This window comes from Vicugna pacos, chromosome 25, assembly GCF_048564905.1.
Source record: "Vicugna pacos chromosome 25, VicPac4, whole genome shotgun sequence".
NCBI classification, from domain to species: Eukaryota; Metazoa; Chordata; class Mammalia; order Artiodactyla; family Camelidae; genus Vicugna; species Vicugna pacos.
In genome coordinates, this window is record NC_133011.1 from 18,690,326 (window position 1) to 18,709,729 (window position 19,404).

A 19,404-nucleotide genomic window follows, 5' to 3' on the forward strand; every position below is an offset into this window, starting at 1 on the left:
CAAGCTGATTAAATTGTAGAACTTCATTGTAACTGATAACATATAACTGAAAGCTTTCTATTTCCTCTAGATGATAAATAATAATAATGATAGCATTACAACAGTAGTAACTGCTAAGCATTTACTATGCACCAGGCCAGTGTTAACCTCCTTTCAGACACATACGGATTCAAGTCACAGCTGCAGGCATCTGCTGGAGTTTGACCCTGAACAAATTAACTCACTTTCTGAACCTCAGCGTACTTGTTTGGTAAATGTATGACACAATGTATCTTATGTGGCTTTTGTGAAGATTAAATGAGATCAAGTATGTAAAACACTTAACACGGTTCTTGGCACCAAGCAACACTTCATTTATGAGAAAACTATCTTCACATTTGAAATCTGAACACTTATAAAGCTGTGTAAGCATGAGTTACAGAAGATCAACCAAGAGACTAATTTTCATTGACTGATGCTATTCACAATATATTAACTTTCCAGGTAATTTTGTTTCAATGAATAGGTCTTTAGTCCCAGATCACTAGGACACATTTCTATGCATCTTGAAAAGTGTTATGAAGGCAGATTTATTAAAACTCTGGTATGATACATTTTGTTTCTATAACTTTAATATGCCCTACAAATATAATAAATATAAAGATGTATTGCTAATTTCACAAAAAAATGGCATTAAAAATTCCAGATACACATTTATAAAGCATCCTGTTTCCATTAAGCAGATGTACTTGGCATTCACAAACATTAGCCTGAAGAACCTTTTCACTTGACTGCATTCAGATATTTAATCACAGTAATCATTTAAGTGTAAAATGTTATTAATCCAAGGTAAGTAAAAGGAGACCTATTAGTTGCCAAGTTACCGTTAGAAAGAACTGAAATTGAGCAGCAATCATGAGCAGTTTGCTGACAAATTGTTCCTAACTTCAAAAAAAAAAAAGATAACCAGTAGAAAATAGAAGAGATAAATATAAAGAATGTTTAATTTGTAAGTGTTTCAGAATTTAGAAGCCATTTATGTTCATCAATTACATGATCATATTCCTATTTCTCATTCCTTTTTTTTCCTTTGTCTCAAAAGACAAATTAAGGGTGCAAATTTACAGCTGTTGACTCTTCAATGCTGAGGTACACCTCTCTCACAAGAGCTTTATGTTTATACAACACAAAGCAATTCATTTGCTTTAGTCAGTTATGCCGAACTATCTTCCATGAAGAAAAAGTCTAAGTTAATTATATAATTGTTTTGACCAGTTTACCTAAAGAGATATATTTTGTGGTTAGTCATTTAAAAAGTCCTTCATGCTTTTTTCCAAAGGATTCCAATTTTACATTTATTCATAAAATGAAAATAGTTCACTGGACACCAACTATTTACTCAATACCAAGTACTGTGGGCACGTGATCATGTTAAATAACAATAACCTGTTTATGAGATGAGCATTATTATCCTATGTGCATTAGAAAACTCAGCCGCAAGTGATAAGGTCAGGTGCCCAAAGTCAGCAAATTAGTAAGAAATCAGGACTTGAATTAAGGCATATTTGAAAAATCCTGGTTTGTACTCTTTCCATAGATGATGCTGGAAATCTCAATAGGTTTCAATTAATAGGATTTTTTAATGTTATACAATTAGAAAAATCCCTTAGATGTTTTTCTCAAAGAGATAATACGTGTTTGTAATAAGAGTAAAAAAATAGCAGTTAAAATTTTAAGTTTTAATTCATTTTCTCCAGCCACTAAACCAAGATCGCTTTTACAGAACAATACACATTTAGCCATTTAGCAGTGCCATAAAAAGAAAAGAAAAAAAAAAAAGCCATGAGCACTGGTAATTACAATGAATGAAATTTCATTGTTACAGAAAATCTTTAATAGTAGATCTAAAATATTTTGTCAAAGCTTTCTGTGAATATATAATTAAGATCTTTAGTAGAAGAAAAATAAAATTAGTAAAAATGTAGGGTTGCTTTTTTAATGATAAGTATTCAGTTCCTCCCTAATCTCTAAAATTCTACATTTTAAAATTGAGTTTTATGGTAAATTCAAATTATAAGTTTGTATAATGTAGTTATTTCATTTGAATTACTTTAACACCACCTTTACTTTAAGGAAAATTGGTTTGACAACAAGGTCTTAACAATTAATTAATTCAAAATTATTTGTACTTCGTTTTTCTTAGTATTTTTTACCTTAACTCCAGATGAATAAGAAGACTAGAAATAAGAATGTTTAAGATCATTAAAATTAAAGTTTTGAGCAGTAAAGTTAACATAATTATTTAAATAGCACTCCTATTTTTCATCCAAGAAACAAACAAACAAAAAAACTTACTTGAAAACTGAATTGCAAATCCAGATTTGCTGATATAAAAATCCGTGTCAAATTGGATGGTCACTATGTTGAGGGTGCTATGGATTCCCTCAGGAATAAGAGATCCACTAATTTCCTTTAAAAGCATCTCATTTTCTGGTGGACCATCCCAAACTCGGAGTATGTCATGTGATGCTTCTGTGTCAAAAGCAAGAAACTGTAGGCTGTGGGAGAACCATATATCACTGATTATTTTAAATACAGGTTCAGTTCTAAATAAAATAAATATAACAGATATTCATCTTTGCTTATATTCGATATTACTTTTATTCTATCAGATAAAATGAATTATGTAAACAGCATATACAAACTTAATAAATTTTTCTCAGGCAGTATAATTTATTTTTTTAGAATATAATTAAGTGTACAATTACATCACCTCAGCAAATTTCAGAAATTTGAGGTATACAGACCATCCCTGATTGACAATGATTCAACTTATGATTTTTCAACTTTACGATGGTGCAAGAGAGATACACATTCAATAGAAACTGTACATTGAATATTGAATTTTGATCTTTTCCCAGGCTGGTGATATGCTGTATGATACTCTCTCACGATGCAGGGCAGTGGCAGGGAGTCACAGCTCCCAATCAGTTACAAGATCACAAGGATAAACAACCAATACATTTACAACCGTAATGTACCCATACAATCATTCTGTTCATCACTTTCAATAAGTTACATAAGATATTTAACGCTTTATTATAAAGTAGGCTGAACGTATGATAGTGACCTAACAAAATAGTGGACTCAGTATCTTAAGTCATCCAGAACTGAAAGAGTAGAATCCACAAGAAGCAGGAAACATTCTCAATTTCTGTTCCCTTTATAATTGGTTAAAGAGAGTCCCTCTAAGAGATTACATGAACTACTGCTGCATAGTTCATAAATCAATAAAACAATAAATCATGCTTATAAATATTTTTCCTATTTTAAACAGATGAAAAGAGTGTTTTTCTTTGCCAAGGACAAAGAAAAAACATTGAAAAACCGTGATGTTAATTGATACAGAATATAAGGGCTAATCAGGAAATTCAATTCCCCAGTCATTTTGAGATAATAAAATCCATTTACCTGACAATGTTTCCTGGATCTACCTCAATCATCCAGATGCAACGCAGATTATTGTCATATGGAAAGGGATAACCAGGAGATAAGATTCTTCCTGATGATTCTCCTTTAAAACGACCTCCACATTCAGCTAGTTTAAAACATACAATTTTAAGCCACAATTTAATGCCAATCTTTCTAAACAATCTACAATTTCTCAAGTATATATATATATTTCATCTGAGGGAAAATTAGGATTGATTTCCCCACTTCTTGAAAGTATATATTTTCATATGCTTTCTCAGATTAAGGTATTAATTGAAGCAAGAATATATTGTACAATGAAATAAGAGTCTCAAGTTAGATCATATAAAAGATAATATAATAAACCTAATTAGGAAATTTAAAAAAAGGACACACTAAAAAATTCAGAGTTTAGGCTTCCAAACATTTTAAGATGTGTTGTTAAATAATGATAATGTACAAAGGAGAAACAGATGGCAAGTTGCTCACTGCTAGTTGGTTGTAGGCTGAATAATTAATCATCTTACTATCCGACCTTTAAGAAAAACTAAGCTTCACTGCAATCCCTCAGGCCTTCTAAATTTCACTGTCCTTTTATTCCTCTTTAAATCATTCTAAACTCCTTTTTAGTCACTCAAAGTCAAAGTGGCATTTTATTAGATCTCTTACTTCAGTTAAAATCTAGCTTCGTTTTTATTTAAGGTGAGTTTTATAAAGTTTTATAAAGTTTATCAAATTAAAAATGTAAGTATTGTCATATAGTATTATAATTTCATTTTTTGAGGGAATTCTCTCTCCATTTTAATATTTTGTAATATATTAGGATGTTTGGAATGACTTTACTTTGGTAAGCAGATAATCTATAAAGAAAGCCTTTTGCAGAGAACAAAGAAACTAGTTTGGTTAGTATATTGCTCCACATCTCTAAACCCTAGAAACCACAGTGGGGTAACACATGATACATTTGGAAATTCCCCAGATTATTATCCTACACAAAAATAAACCAAATCGAAAACATTTTACTTTTTGCTTAAATATTTGAAAATATTCTAATATTATTTTTCTCATTCTCTGCACTGTTAGAATCTTACTCAAATTCAATGACTGTAGTAGGCTTCTTGAATTTTTTTGTTTTGTTTTGTTTTGATCATTAGAGCAAAGAAGGTCAAAGACAGAGAGTTTCAGTATTTGGGAAAGACCTAATAACAACAGACTATCATGGTTCTAATTTGTTGGCTCTATTCTTATAGGCACAATTGTTTCAAAGATTTTAGATATTACATCTTAGCACTCTATGATGGTTAGTTTTAGGTGTGAATTGGCTAGGCTATAGAATTCAGTTATTTTATCAAACACTAGTCTAGGTGTTGCTATAAGGGTACTTTATAGATGTGCTTAACATCTGCAAACAGTTCATTTTCAGTAAAGATGACACTTGATAACAGGGTGGCCCTGATACAATCAGTTGAAAGGTCTTAAGAGCAAAAACTGAGTTTTCTAGAAAAGAAGAAATTTTCCCTCCCAGACTGCAGCATTTATTCTTGCCTGAGTTTCCAGCTTTTGAACTTTCCGATGGATTTTAAACTTGTCAGCTGCCATGACTGCATGAGTCAGTTCCTTAAAATAAATAAATTTCTTGATAGATAGACAGATAAACTGATCTAGATCTAGATTTCCTACCGATTCTATTTCTCTGGAGAATGCTGAGTGATACACACACCTACAGAGGACTAAGCAAGTTTAATTTGTATTGTAACATTAATTTAATTTAATTTACCTTATAAATGTTATTTTTAAAGTGAATAAACAAGATTATACTGTATAGCACAGGGAAATATATACAAGATCTTGTGGTGGCTCACAGCAAAAAAAAAATGTGACAATGAATATATGTATGTTCATGCATAAGTGAAAAATTGTGCTCTACACTGGAATTTGACACAGCATTGTAAAATGACTATAACTCAATAAAAAATGTTAAATAATGTGAATAAGAAGATATCTGTATTTAAGAAATTGCCATCACTTATTGTGGTTTTTCTCTTTTTTTTTAACATAAACTTTGTTGGACAGCTTAGAAATATGTAAGTATATTAATTCATTTTTTCATCATTTCTTTATGATTTATTATTGACATATTTTTCTTATGAGAATAGATTTGATATTTTATTCTTCCAGATTAATTTTTAAGCAATTGCAAGGCAAACTGGAGTTTTGTATACTGTGTTTATCTTGAATTTTAACATACCTCTTTTTTTCCCCCACATTTCTTTGCTATAAATGTTATTTGGTTTTTTGACTTCAAAAGAGCCAGTGTGATATGCTGTAACACTGGAGTTCATATTCTGACAGAAGTCTTACGTTTTCAAGATACAAATGAAATGGTGTTTAAAGAAATTATACAAGTTAAATCCTTCTGGCTATGGTGCTTCAAAAAGTAATTTTTGTTTGTTCAAAGTCTAAGCTACAAAGACATAATTACCTAGAAATAACCCATATAATTGAGAAAAAGTTTCTTATTTGACAGAAGCAAAAATAAACCCATAATAGATATTTAAGGTGAATGAGCACAGAAAATTATGATTATTAAGCTAGGTGGTAAAGCTATTAATTATTGCCAGCACAGAACACCATCTAAAATAGAATTTCATCTTCTGTTATCATGAAAATCATCAGCATGACACCACATGTGTGCAAATGTTTTCAGTTGTTATTCCTGATCATTCATCATTTAAAACAAACAAACAAAATGGTTACTCTTCTCATGAAATCTTGAGCAGTGTCAAGTCACTAAGTTTTGACTTGGCAGATATGTAAAGTACAATGATTCATTGCAAACATAATCAAAACCTTCTGATCCCAGACCAAACATCTGAGACGTATTTGCATAAAATTGTTCCAAAAAATGAAGAATGTCTTCAGCTTGATTTAACATATAAGGAAATTTTAATGTATTTGTTTGTGATTTTAATTTTAAAGACAGCATGGCAAGTCAGTATTTACAAGTTTATGGTTCTATGCTATTGCAACCCTTAATGATTTTCTGCACATATTTCATATTCACATCAAAGACTGTGTAACCTCAGAGAGAATTAATCAGTGCTACATTTTTCTCATAACCAATGCCAGTGGGTTGATTGTTGGTCATATTCCAGAATCCCAAGCTGTCTCAGTTTAGGTTGATTGTTATGCTAGGTATTACCCTCATAATCTATCCAAAATTCAGGTGCCATCTGAAAATAAAGCACTATAATTGTATTTTGGTTAGATAAAAACATGTTTGCTTTCTGCATGAATCAATGTTTTAACAAACTGGGTGAAATCTCATGTCATCAAAAACACTGCAGTTAGTTGCCAGGCCTCCAACATTTAGAATTTCATTTTTTTCTATTTGTATTCTATGAAGTTTTGTGTAGTTTCCTATATTGTTGGTATCGATTGACAAACATTAAAACTTGTCTCAAAAGGTTCTGGTCTCCAAAGTCATCAAATTGTACACATCAATATGTGCAATTTTTTTGGATGTCGATTATACCTTAATAAAGCTGTTAAAAAGAAAAGTTTAGGTCAATTGTATCCATATGAGCCTGACACAGACTGGATTTGTGCCTCCATAAATGCCATTAAGAAATAAGAATGGCTAAATAAGCACTACACACTTGTTCCCTGCGTATTTGAGGAGTTAGTGTTTTATTAACATGTTTTTTCATTTGTTGTCCTGGTATTCTTGTATGGCACCTATTTGATATTTGGAGCAGAAAAGGAAAAAAGTAGAGGTTGTCATCAACATTCTTGTATCTACCCTCCTTCCCACACATAGCCAGTCATTTGTTAATTGATCTATAAGATGACAGTAATAACACTGTACTCCAGCTATACAAAGAAGAGAGGAAATGATCATTCTATAGCTCCATGAAGGCAATAATAGCTGGTATCACTGACCCTCACATGCCTTTTCTCACTGAAATTCATTTAATTTTGTCTTGATGCATACAAGTAAGAAGAACATAAGCACTTTCTTAGGTTTTTGAAAAAGTGTGTATATAAAGAAAGCTTCTGAAGTTACTGAGAATCATTTACTGTTTTTTAATCCACCTTGATACCTGCATAGGCAATAGTTTTGTATATTAAAACAAATCTGGTCAATGTGATTCAATAAATGTTTATGATTAAGAGCTTCAACATATTTTTGTAGTGAATTAAATTCTACATCAAGATAGGATAAATACAATGATTTTATATAAACTATTTTTACCAAAAAAAAAAAAAGGATTTACTCACTGATAAGGTTATAAAAAGGACCCTTTCACTTTTCACACAGTGAGCTATGAATTCACTAACTTTTTAAGGTATGAGTTGTGAGTGGACAGATGGAATCACTTGAAAAGGTATAGTGTATTTTGGTAACACTTCCATAGAAATATTTCATGAAAATCTAAAACAGTATCCTACCAATACAGGAAGGCAGAGGATAGTCCCACGCCCTTCTCTCCCCTGTCATGCACTTCAGAAGGCTACTTCCATGGAGAGTGTAGCCTGGATTGCATCCATAAATGATAGTGCTACCAGCAAAATGGCCTTGGTCACTGATCTTGTATCCAAATTGTGGAATGCCAGGATCCTCACAATGTGAAAGTTCAAAACCTATGAGAAAAATATAGATTTATTAAAGACAAAATTTAACAGGAAGATTTAAAATTACAAATCATCACTTTTTCTTATTTTGAATGAGTATATAGCTTTTCCTATTTGTATTACTCTTACCATATTGTATTTTGATAGTATACAACCACCAAAGAGAACTTTTTTTCCCTAGAAAACAGAATTTGGTGTATTTTTCAAATTTAGCAGTTACATCCCATGGTCCCGATGACTATATCATAACTTGTTTTAGTACTAAGATTCTCACCTGCTCTAAGAGATTTGCAGCTTATAGCTTCTGTCCAATACAACTATTAGGATCAAATCATGAACATTTAAAAATTAATATAAAATATGTGAAATTATAACTGTCCAAGTAACAAATATGTCTACTGCAAATATAACTTTAGACTGCTTTACTATTATAGTCTTAGAAGAAAGTGAAATAGCCTTCTACTTAAAATATACTTTATCAACATTTAATATAACATGGTAGTCATTGAAGAACTTTAAATATTTATATTCTGCCTTCTCCTGAATGTACAGCTTTCAAAAATTCTCACAAGAAAAGTGTGAGAAATAGAGAAAATATTTTTGATTTTTGCAGAGTTGGAGTTTTCTGCATGGCTTTGCTGGAAACTTGGGATTTGGGGCTAAGTGTAACCCTTGTTAAGTTACAACTATATGAATAATGAGAGAACTCCAGAGGGATTAACCTAACTCTGGAGGGGGTTTATGTTTACATTTCAAGTAAAAATGAGACCCAGGACCTTACAGATATCCCTAGATTATAAAAAAATGGAGACACAGGAGGCTAATTTGGCTGTTGAAGCCCTAAACTTACATTCCAAAGGTTACCATAAAAACCCAAGATTCTTTCCATTCCATCTCCAAGTAGCAAAATTTTTTCTTCTACCTTTCTGGAGAAAAGGGACAGAGAACTGCCTAAAGCTCAGCAAGTCCATTTTTCTTTATTCCTTGTCCCTGGCTACTTGTGTAGATGTTTCCATTTGATTTTCATCATGTTACTACAGGGGTAAGGACTTGGTCAAAGAAAATGCTGACACATTTATTACTATTATTACTATCATTATTATATCACTTAAATGATAATCTCTCTAGATTCAGAACACCTAGTGTGCATGTTCAGAATAAACTTAATACAGATGAATATTAAAAACCAAACAGTCAATACATCTCACTGTTAAGATCCTTCTGAAAGAACTAGAAAAGTATATTTCAGAATGTAAACCAAATATGATGCTAGTTATCAAAATCTAAACCCTCTAGCTATGGGATTTTTCTGTCCTTAAATGTTTTTCAAATTATATAAATGTAAGATAAACGATATAATGAATTCACCAAAGATAATTAGGTGCTACATTACATCAGTTTTAGCTTCAGAGACTAGAGGACTATAGAGGACTATAATGAATATTCTCGATAGCTTCAGGAATGAGGGAAGTCTGTGATTTCATGACAAATAATGTTGGAGAAAAGGACAACTTTTATGTACATCTTAAATCATATGCTAATCAAAAATAAATTGGCATCTCTTTTGTAGACACAAATCCTTGACCAAATTAATCTAGATTTGAACAGAAAGCAAAGAAGAATGTATTAGCTCACTGATGTCAAATCACTAATTTGTATTATTGACTTACTAAACTATCAAAATAAACACAGAATCACCAGAATGTAGAGCTCATAGTACTGAATTTATACTATAATTTCTGTATGTTGAGGGATACTTTAACTTTCAAAGAACATAAGGAGCTCTTTCTAGTCTCTTGTAGGGGTTCTTAATCTTTCTCTACTCTGTTAATCCATAGAATTATTTTGTTCATCTTAATCAATTTACAATCATCTGCTTCTTTCATTTGTTTTGCTATAGACTGAAATTATTTCACTTTTCTTCTCTTTTCCGCAAAGCCTACCCAGCACAAAATCTGGCACACAACAGATGCTCAATAATGTTCATGAATATGTCTTTCTTAGAGGCAGTTGTTTCTAAGAGACAACTGAAAAATAAAGTAATGTTGAAAAGAAACAGAAATTTATGAGACAGAAGAAAACCTTCAGGATTTTTCTTCATGGAACAATTTGTGGCAGTCTCATTTGGGTGAAAATATGTTACAAAAAGGCATATGCAAACAGCTTCAGGGACAGAGTCATACAAGAGGTTAGAAGTTGCTAACTCAAATTGTGACATATATAATGAAATATAAAAGATGTATGGTCAAGCAAGGCAGTCTTTCAAAAACAGAAGTAGGAACAGCAAAAGTAGTCACTTTAATTTTTAGGATATACTACTTTGCATGGATCTGCATACTTAACACTACATTTAGTGTCCCTGCTCAAAAATAACAAGTTCTAATTCTCTCTACCAAACATAATATTCAGTTTATCATTCAAGATTTAGCCACTTTTGAGTTTTACCATGTGTCATTTATCAAAATAAAAATGGAAATCAAGCTCTCTTTTCAACGTTTATTACCAAATTCATCCTTCCTTAATTTGAATGCTCTGTAAATGTGGCTGGCAATTGCTTGGTGATGAGGTATAATGGAGATATTCTTTGTAAATTAAGATAATTTATAATACTTTGCATTGTAGATAAAAATGCACATGGACAATAGTATATAAGCTACAAAGCACAACATAATTTAGTCCAATTTGGTGGAATTATTGTTGCTTATTCATAAATATTCAGAACTGTCTTATCTTTATGGAAACATTCAGCTGCCACTCTTTTCACTGAAAAGCTCAAATACTTGAAACTGACATTTAAATAAAGATGTGTATGAAAAATCACATATAGTATAAATATTCACCATTCTTTGTGAAATTTGATACTCTGATGAAATACAAATTTCTAGAACACTGAATGAACTGAAAATCCCTAATTATCTAATCCTTTTGACTTGCTAAATAACTTAAACTGAGATCTAATTCCTTTCCTGCTACCACATACTGTATTTCTTTAAGAATTTCTAAGAATTTTAAGTTTTTATTTGTAGAGTTTTTGTAGTTTCTACTCTACAAAAGGGTAATTGACTCAATTACTACAAACAATATATAGTATGATTTGCATTTATACATTCTATAAACTATGTAATTATAATAAAATTCTAAGGCTTTATTTTCTGCCCAGCATTGCATTTTTATAAATATTTATACAGATACATACACACACATTTTATTCATTTTAACTACTTGTGATATTCCATTGAAGCTATGTTCCAAAATTGATTTATTTATTCTCTAGCTCATGATCATTTATACTGTTATATTGTTCATATTATTCCTTGTTATAAAAATGTTATACTTTTATGTCTCCTTCTTTTGCACATATGCGTTTCTATGAGGTATGCGCCATGTAAGGATCCAAAGTTCATTTTTTCCTCAAGATTTAATCAAAATCTGCTAATCTACTATTTAATATCTACCTTGTTCCAATGAAAGATAGTAAGTTGAATCCTTACCTCAATATAATTTCTGATCAATTTGTTTATGAACAACTGTGTATTCACATAGGGTGATGTCATATCTGTTCAACAAAATAGCACCAATAACATAATAAGGCAGATGGCTTAGAAATATAAAGTATACCTGAAAATCACTTTTTGAATATTAGCAAGCATTTTTGATGTAACTAAAAAAAGGAGGTCCTTATATGCTTTTATATGCTTTATTTCTTTGAAATTCACCTAAAATGTAAATATTATATATTTAATGTTGTTACAGTGAAATTTTAGAGTATTTAATGGTGAATGAAGATATGTTAATTTTATGTACTATAAGTAAGAACTTTCAGACTGCTAAGTAAAAAGGGAAATAGATTATGAGTAAGGAAACTGAGAAAGTAATAAACTAAATGCATTAAAGGAAGAACCCTCTTTTAAACCAAAACCATATTTAAACATTTAAATAATAAAGCAACATTCTATCATAATCATTCTGTATAGAATTCTTTGGTGTATTTATAATATTTAGCAGAATAATCTTTAAGAATTATATATAATATTTGGTTATTCCACTTAATCCATGAGTCTTGCAAGAAAAAGTCTTATTTTAGAATTCTTTATATTTAAATAAGGATGTATATAAAGCAGAATGTCAACCTTGCCATCTTAAAATTCACAAGCAGAAAATAATCCATAGTCATATACAACACCTGTGGTAATCTTTGATTCAGACATAATGAAGAATGTAAGAAGAAAAAGAGAAGGCATTGAAGAAAAATTATGCATTCCTTTTTCTCACTAACCAAGCTAATCAAAAAAATTGACACACTTCTCTCTCACTAATCAAACTAGCAATCAGACATATCAAACTTTGAAACAACATACTTTATAGGAATGCTTTAAGAAGAACATCCTTACAATTCTGGGTCTATAGAAGTTAAGGGATCAAACAAACAAAAAAAAAAGCTTGTACAAATGATTGCTATGCATTTACAACTAGAGGAACAGGAAGTGAAGAATTCTTTTTTTTTTTCCTTTCTCTGTAGTTCTCTGTCCTATATAGTAGGTCCTTGTTGTTTGTCCATTTTATATACAGTAGCTTGTATCTGCTAATCCCAAACTCCTAATTTGTTACCTCCCTTCCCCCTTTAGTAACCATAAGTGTGTTTTCTATGTCTGTGAATCTGTTTCTGTTTTGTATATAAAGTTCATTTGTATCATTATTTAGATTCCACATGTAAGTGATATCATGTGATAAGTTGTCTTTCTCTGTCTGCCTTACTTTACTTAGTACCATAATCACTGGGACCATGCATGTTGCTGCAAATGACATTATTTCATTTTTTATGACTGAGTAGTATTCCATTGTGTGTGTGCGCGTGCGTGTGTGTGTATTCACAACTTCTTTATTCTGTTATCTGTTGATGAGAATTTAGGTTCCTTCCATGTCTTGGCTATTGTAAATAGTGCTGCTATGAACACCGTGGTGTGTGTGTCTTTTAGAATTGGAGTTTTTTTCCAGATATATGCCCAGGAGTGGGATTGCAAGGTCATATGGTAACACTATTTTTAGTTTTTTTTAAGGGACCTCCAAACTGTTCCATACTGTTTTTATTGATTTGGAGTTCTCCCTTCTTATTCTTGATGGGTCTGGTTATGGCTTATCAATTTTGTTTATCTTTTCAATGAACCAACTTTTAATTTCACTGATCTATTCTATTGTTTTTTGTCTCTATTTCATTTACTTCTGCTTCGATCTTTATGATTTCTTTCCTTCTACTAATGTTGTGTTTTGTTTGTTCTTCTTTCTTTAGTTCCTTTAGGTGTAAGGCTAGATTATTTATTTGAGATTTTTCTCATTTCCTGAAGTAATCTTGTATTGCTATAAACATATCTCTTAGAACTGCTTTTGCTGTATCTCACAGGTTTTGGGTTGTTGTGTGTGTGTGTTTCATTTGTTTCTAGATATTTTTTATTTCCTCTTGAATTTCTTCAGTGATACATTGGTTGTTTAGTAGCATTTGTTTAACCTCCACGTGTTTGTGTTTTTTGCTATTTTTTTCCTTGCATTTGATTTCTAATCTCACAGCACTGTGATCAGAAAAGATGCTCGATACAATTTCAATTTTCTTAAATTCATTGAGCCTTGTTTTATGACCCAGCATGTGATCTGTCCTGTAGAATGTTCCACATGCACTTGAAAAGTGTGTATTCTGCTTCTTTTGATGGATTGTTCTATAAATACCTATTAAGTCCATTTGGCCTAATGTATTTTGTAAGGCCTCTATTTCCTTACTGATTTTCTGTCTGGATAATCTGGAGGAATAGGAGATAAGGAAAAGAATTCTTTTTTTTTCAATTGCCAATGTTCTAAATCTCATATATAAAGTACTGACTAGAAAATATGTTACTCAAAGACTTCCTTACAGTTTACTCTTTGGGCATGAAAAAACAAGCAATATTTATTAAATATGCTAGTTTATGTCTTGTATATCATACATTTGTTCCATCATTGTGGGATAGTGGAATTCAGTTTTGCCTGAATTTTAATTTTTAGCTATCAGCCATTTAGTATACATATAGTTGGCACACTCCAGACATATCTAAAAATGAATTTTACTAGATATTGCCAAATATTTCCTAGGTGATTCTACCAATGTACATTCCTCAAAGTTTATGAGATTCAAGCCCTTCAAATTATCATCAACATTTAGTATTATATATCTTTTTAATTTTTATCAGTTTTATGAACATGCAATAGAAATTTATTTTGGCTTTAACTTTCATTTCTTAATTTCTATCAAGTACTTTTTGTCTTTTACTTATTGTTACTGGAATTCCTCTACTGTGGTTTTTTTTTTTTTTTTGCCCATATTTTCTCTTGGACTATTTTTTAATTGATTTATAGGATTCCTTTCTATGAAGTGTATGTTTTCCTGTTATATTGTAGATATTGCCTTCTAAAATATATCATGTAAGATTTTTCTTTATGGTGTATTTTGCTATGGAGAGATTAAAAAAAATAAAATTAATTACTGGGGCCTGGTCAGGAAAATAGCAGCCATTTAGATATTTTGAGTTGCTAAAATTCAATACAAGAAATTAGAGGGAAAATGTAAAAAATGCAGAAGGCATGAAGATCAGAAGACAACTATTGGCTTTTAGGAAAGCTGGGAGTTCAGGGAAGCTGCTGCCACATCTAATCACCTCTGCCAGCACCACACTCCTGCCTGTGGATACTGATGGAAAATAATGGCTCAAAATTTAAAGAGTAATGGAAAGGCTAACTGCATCTGTTAAGCAATTTATAGGATACAGATTCATATAATTTTGATGCTTCTTTGTGACTCACTAATTTCCTACTTGCATTTGCATTAAATAAATTATACACTACAAATAATATTAGAGTTAATAGGTTACCTGTTTATTTTTCATGGTTAACATTCACAAAAACATACTTGTAACTAAATTAAAGAGCTTAAATAGGGTAATTTATTACAAATTGGTAAAACTAGTATGCAAGAAAAGGCATCACAATTTAACTGCTACCCATCTTTAATTTGAATATAAATTTTGAAATGGCCAAGTTCAGTGTGGATTACTGAATTATTTCAAGGAACAAAACTCAAAGGCTAAGAATGTCCAGACATATCTGAACTCTTCCCTTGGGACAATAGACATTTCTCAAATAGGCTTTTTAGAAAATTAAATGTGCATAGGTGATAACAAAAAGACATCTGAGCCCAGAGGTAATGCCTAATGCCTCGGCATCATGGACATTTGCCAGATCAGCTTTTGAGAAGACAATGCTATAATCTACCCAAAAAGGTGCAATTTAGCTATTTAATGGACGATTGTTTAAAATACCCAATTCCTTTCTACCGAATGAAAGTTGGGTAACTATAAATGAACAGAGCTAGAAGAATCTGCAATGAGGCATAACACCAAGAAATAGAGTTTAAAGATTTCATGAACAAAATAAAAAATACTAGGCCTCAGTCATTCTCTGATAGTAAATTTAGTCAATAATAAAGCATTCAGAGCCTTAGGCATAAAATGACAAAAAGTCTCTTTAGGAAGAATTGCATTAATTTTTTAAAATTATTATTTTTCTATATTTACATCAATAGTTTAAAAAAAGATGCTAAATCCATGGAATTTTAAATATAAAATATCCAAAATTTGGGTTGGGAAGTGATTAAGCTCATGAATTCTAGAGGCAGATCCCTCAGTTCAATTTTCATATCTGCACTTACGAGCTATGTTATCCTAGGCAAGTAACAATTTTTTATGCTTTGTTTTTCTGTCTCTTCTCACTGGGAATACTAGTACTTCCCTCATAGAGTTATATCTTACATACAGGAGGTAGGGGATACATGTTAGCTATTATTTTTAACTCTTATATTTAATGTCATAATAATGTTAAATGTCTCTGTGTCCCTTTTAAATAAATTCCAAGTCCTTTACTATAGTCCACTTTACCCCTGCCTAGCTTCCAACTTTAGTTCTCATTTTGCCCCATTCTCTTTGCTTATCCAGCTCTAGCAAAACAACTCAAGCTCAGGTCTTCTCTTAGGCCTTTGAACTTGCTGATCTCTCTGCCTAGAACCCTCTACCCTCAGATCTGTATGTGGTTCCCTCTTACTATGAGTTATAATTAGGTCTCAATTCACATAGCATCTCCTGAAGACCCATCCTCTGTACTATCTAACCCATCACCCTATCATAAATTATTTCTAAATGCAGTTATCTTTTGTTCTTATCTTTCTTTTCTGCCTTGCCCCACTAAAAAGTTAGCTCCATATGGGCAGGAACTTTGTCTTCTTCAGTAATCTCTATTCCCAGAGCATAAAACATTCCCGTGGGAAAAGACAAAATTTAAATCTATAATCCAATGAATAATTTTCACAATAAATAAGTTGATTCCAACAGAGGTATAAAAGATGAGACATGTGACCAAAAAGAAATGATATTTCTACAACTCAGCCTTCAGAGAGAAATACAGTAAAAGATATCAGATTTCGATATGTATTCTTGAAATGTGTATGGAGGGGCTGAGGGAATCTGGTGAGAGTATCCTATCAGGTTTGCTAAGTTCTATTATAGAATTATCCAGAGCAGAGTGATGTTTTAGGGAGGATATTGCATTGAGATCTTAAGTTCTGATTTATTCTGCCAGCTTTAAAGGAAGGCAATGGTAATTTTCTCTCTCACTTTACTTCCCTACACCCTCTAGGAAAGACAATTATGCATTTATAAGTTACAGGGGAATTAATTAATTTCTGTTGTATAAAGCACCTGAAAATAAACCTCATCTAGATCTTTATTTGGAGTGAGTTTTCAATTTCTCAAGGGCAAGAGTAATTGTTAGCCATTTTTGAACACAATGGAAGACTGGCCTGACTCAAGAAGGGAGTTAACTCTGAGAAGCTGGAGGGATAGAAGAGCAATTGGATTCCCTAATGGTAGTCAGGTCTGATTAAGTTTGTCACATGCTTTTATATTCAACCAGTACAGCCATCCATCCTTCAATTCTTTAAATCAAACTACAGTTGACTGAGAAACTAATTTGGTAGAAGAAGAATATCTTTAACAAAGACTAAATAAGATTATTCTAGACAACTCTAAAGAATGAAGACATTTAATTTACTTTAGAAAAATAAAGGAATGGGACTTTTTCTCCCCTTAATGCGGTATAACATTTTCATACCAGGTATGTTATAATTTATTTATTGGTGGAGGAAAGTGAGAGAAGCTCACTGTCTTCTCAGTATAGTAGAACTAAAACTATTGATAATGAGTGAGCTAAATGCTTTTCCCTTCTACACACACAAGAGTCTCTGGACTTCCATGACACTACTAATCATAGAGGTACATATTAATATAATATCTTTGAACTTATTATTTTTGGAATATGTTACAGCTGTACATCATGGTAGACACTGTACACTGTCTTCTCAATATCTCTACTTTATTTCTCCCTTAGGAACAAAACTCTGATTTTGTACTCAGCAGTGACAGAATCATATCAGGCAGTATACAGTGACAGTCTCATAATATAACTCAATCATTTCATCGGCCAAATACTTCATTTTCCAGCTTGCCTTGCTAGGAAATGTAGGCATAACTACATAACCCTGTTTTGGACAAGGAGAGATACAAGAATGTCTGACAGGAGATTCTGCATTCCTGATAAAAGGGATACACGTGGCTGACACTACCTGTTTTCTCTTTCTTTTTGCCTTGCCTATGGTCAGAGTTAAAGCAGCTATCTTGTGACCATGTCACAACAAGCATGAGAATAAAAAGTGAACACTCGAGGAATGCCATAGCAAAAAGACAGGGGCATGGTTGTTGTCTAGTGCAGCAACTGAATCAAGACCTACTTATGCTTTTTCTCTTTACAACTCTTATATGATAAAAATACATCCTGGTTGTTTAAGCCATGGTTAGGTTTTCTACTGCTTGAAGCCAAAGCTGCATTTCAACCACTTTTTCCACTAGCCCATTTGCTATTTTTAGTGATTATATAATGAATGGACCAATAAGACAGTTAAAATAAAACACATTTTAAAGGCTTTTTTTCTAGAATACTTCTTCATTTTAATGTCATCCAAATGCAATTCTGTCTACTTAACATTGAAATAACCAGACAGTAGCAAGTGTTATTAAATGAACAAACAGATAACAGAAAGAAATAAAAGGTGACTATTATTAGACAGGACAGGCATCACTAGATAAGGATGATCATTAAAAGGCCTGTTTATGCTAAAACTAGGATTGTGAGAAGTCTAGGCAAGTGGGATTAATCTGAATTAAATTATCTGCTGTATTTATCTTGAATCTGCTTAACATGTTCTTTCTAATCTCTGTGCCTTTCTTCCTATTCTCTTAGCCTGGAATACTCTCTACTATTTCTTTCTGTGGCCCACCAACATAATCTTTAATACTACTTAATTCATGAATCCTTACCTGATCTGCCCTAGCCAAATTTCCTCTCTCCTGTCTCTAATCCTCTGCACCTCACAGTGTTCTCTCAGTTATTTCAGAAATAAAAGTGGAATAATTTTAAGGGGAACATACCACAAAATGGGAGGAGTGGAACTGGATTTAGTAATGACTGTATACACGGATTCATATACAAAACATGTTCTTTTCCATTTTTCCTTATATTTGAACACTTAGCAAATTCTCTCACGTCCAGAAATGAATTACTGTTTCTAAAAATTTTATGAGTATTTAAAATGCATGGCCTAGTACAATCTTCTATATCACAAAAATATTTTATAAAGTCATATGCAGACCACATATTAATTCATCAAGAAAATGTAAAAAGTTGCAATTAAACTAACACTGACTAAAGATATCACTAAGGGAAATGGCCCCATAAAGAACTATGCACAATATGTTTCAGAGAAAGTAAAACCGCAATACCATGTGGTAATAGCTACAGTAGTTGTGGATATAGACTATAGCAAAAGGAGTGTTAAAAAATAGGCTAATTCTGGCTGTAGGAATCAGGTAGGCACCAGTAGGGAAATATTTGAAATGGTCTTGAAGTTGAAGAGTTCACTTGATGTCCCAGGTGGGTGGGGAATCAAATATACTAGAAACCAAAGTATATAAGGATGGGAAGAAGCTTCTTTAAAGCTAGGAAATTTGTGGTTAACTATTAAGATAATTGCAGATGTGCAGAAAGGTTGCCATTGTAAAAATCAGAAGTAACACTTAGGAACAAATAAAATTAATAACAGATGTGTTACTGCTTCCAGGACCCTTCCCAAAAGAGGGGCTTGGAACATAGCCATTGGTTCAGAAAATCATAGGAGCATTTACTGACCTGGTC

General features: G+C 31.8%; 1 protein-coding gene across 3 annotated transcripts in view; it reads right to left on the reverse strand.

Moving 5' to 3' along the window:
- Window positions 1-19,404, reverse strand: part of CSMD3 (CUB and Sushi multiple domains 3) — a 1,005,695-nt gene that overhangs the window by 239,933 nt on the left and 746,358 nt on the right. For all 3 annotated transcript variants that reach the window (XM_031691263.2, XM_072949624.1, XM_072949623.1), the window contains 3 exons: window positions 7,903-8,094; window positions 3,451-3,577; window positions 2,335-2,537 (listed from right to left, as the gene is read on the reverse strand). In XM_031691263.2, coding sequence (XP_031547123.1) covers window positions 2,335-2,537; window positions 3,451-3,577; window positions 7,903-8,094 — 522 coding nt within the window. The remainder of the gene's footprint in view (window positions 1-2,334; window positions 2,538-3,450; window positions 3,578-7,902; window positions 8,095-19,404) is intronic.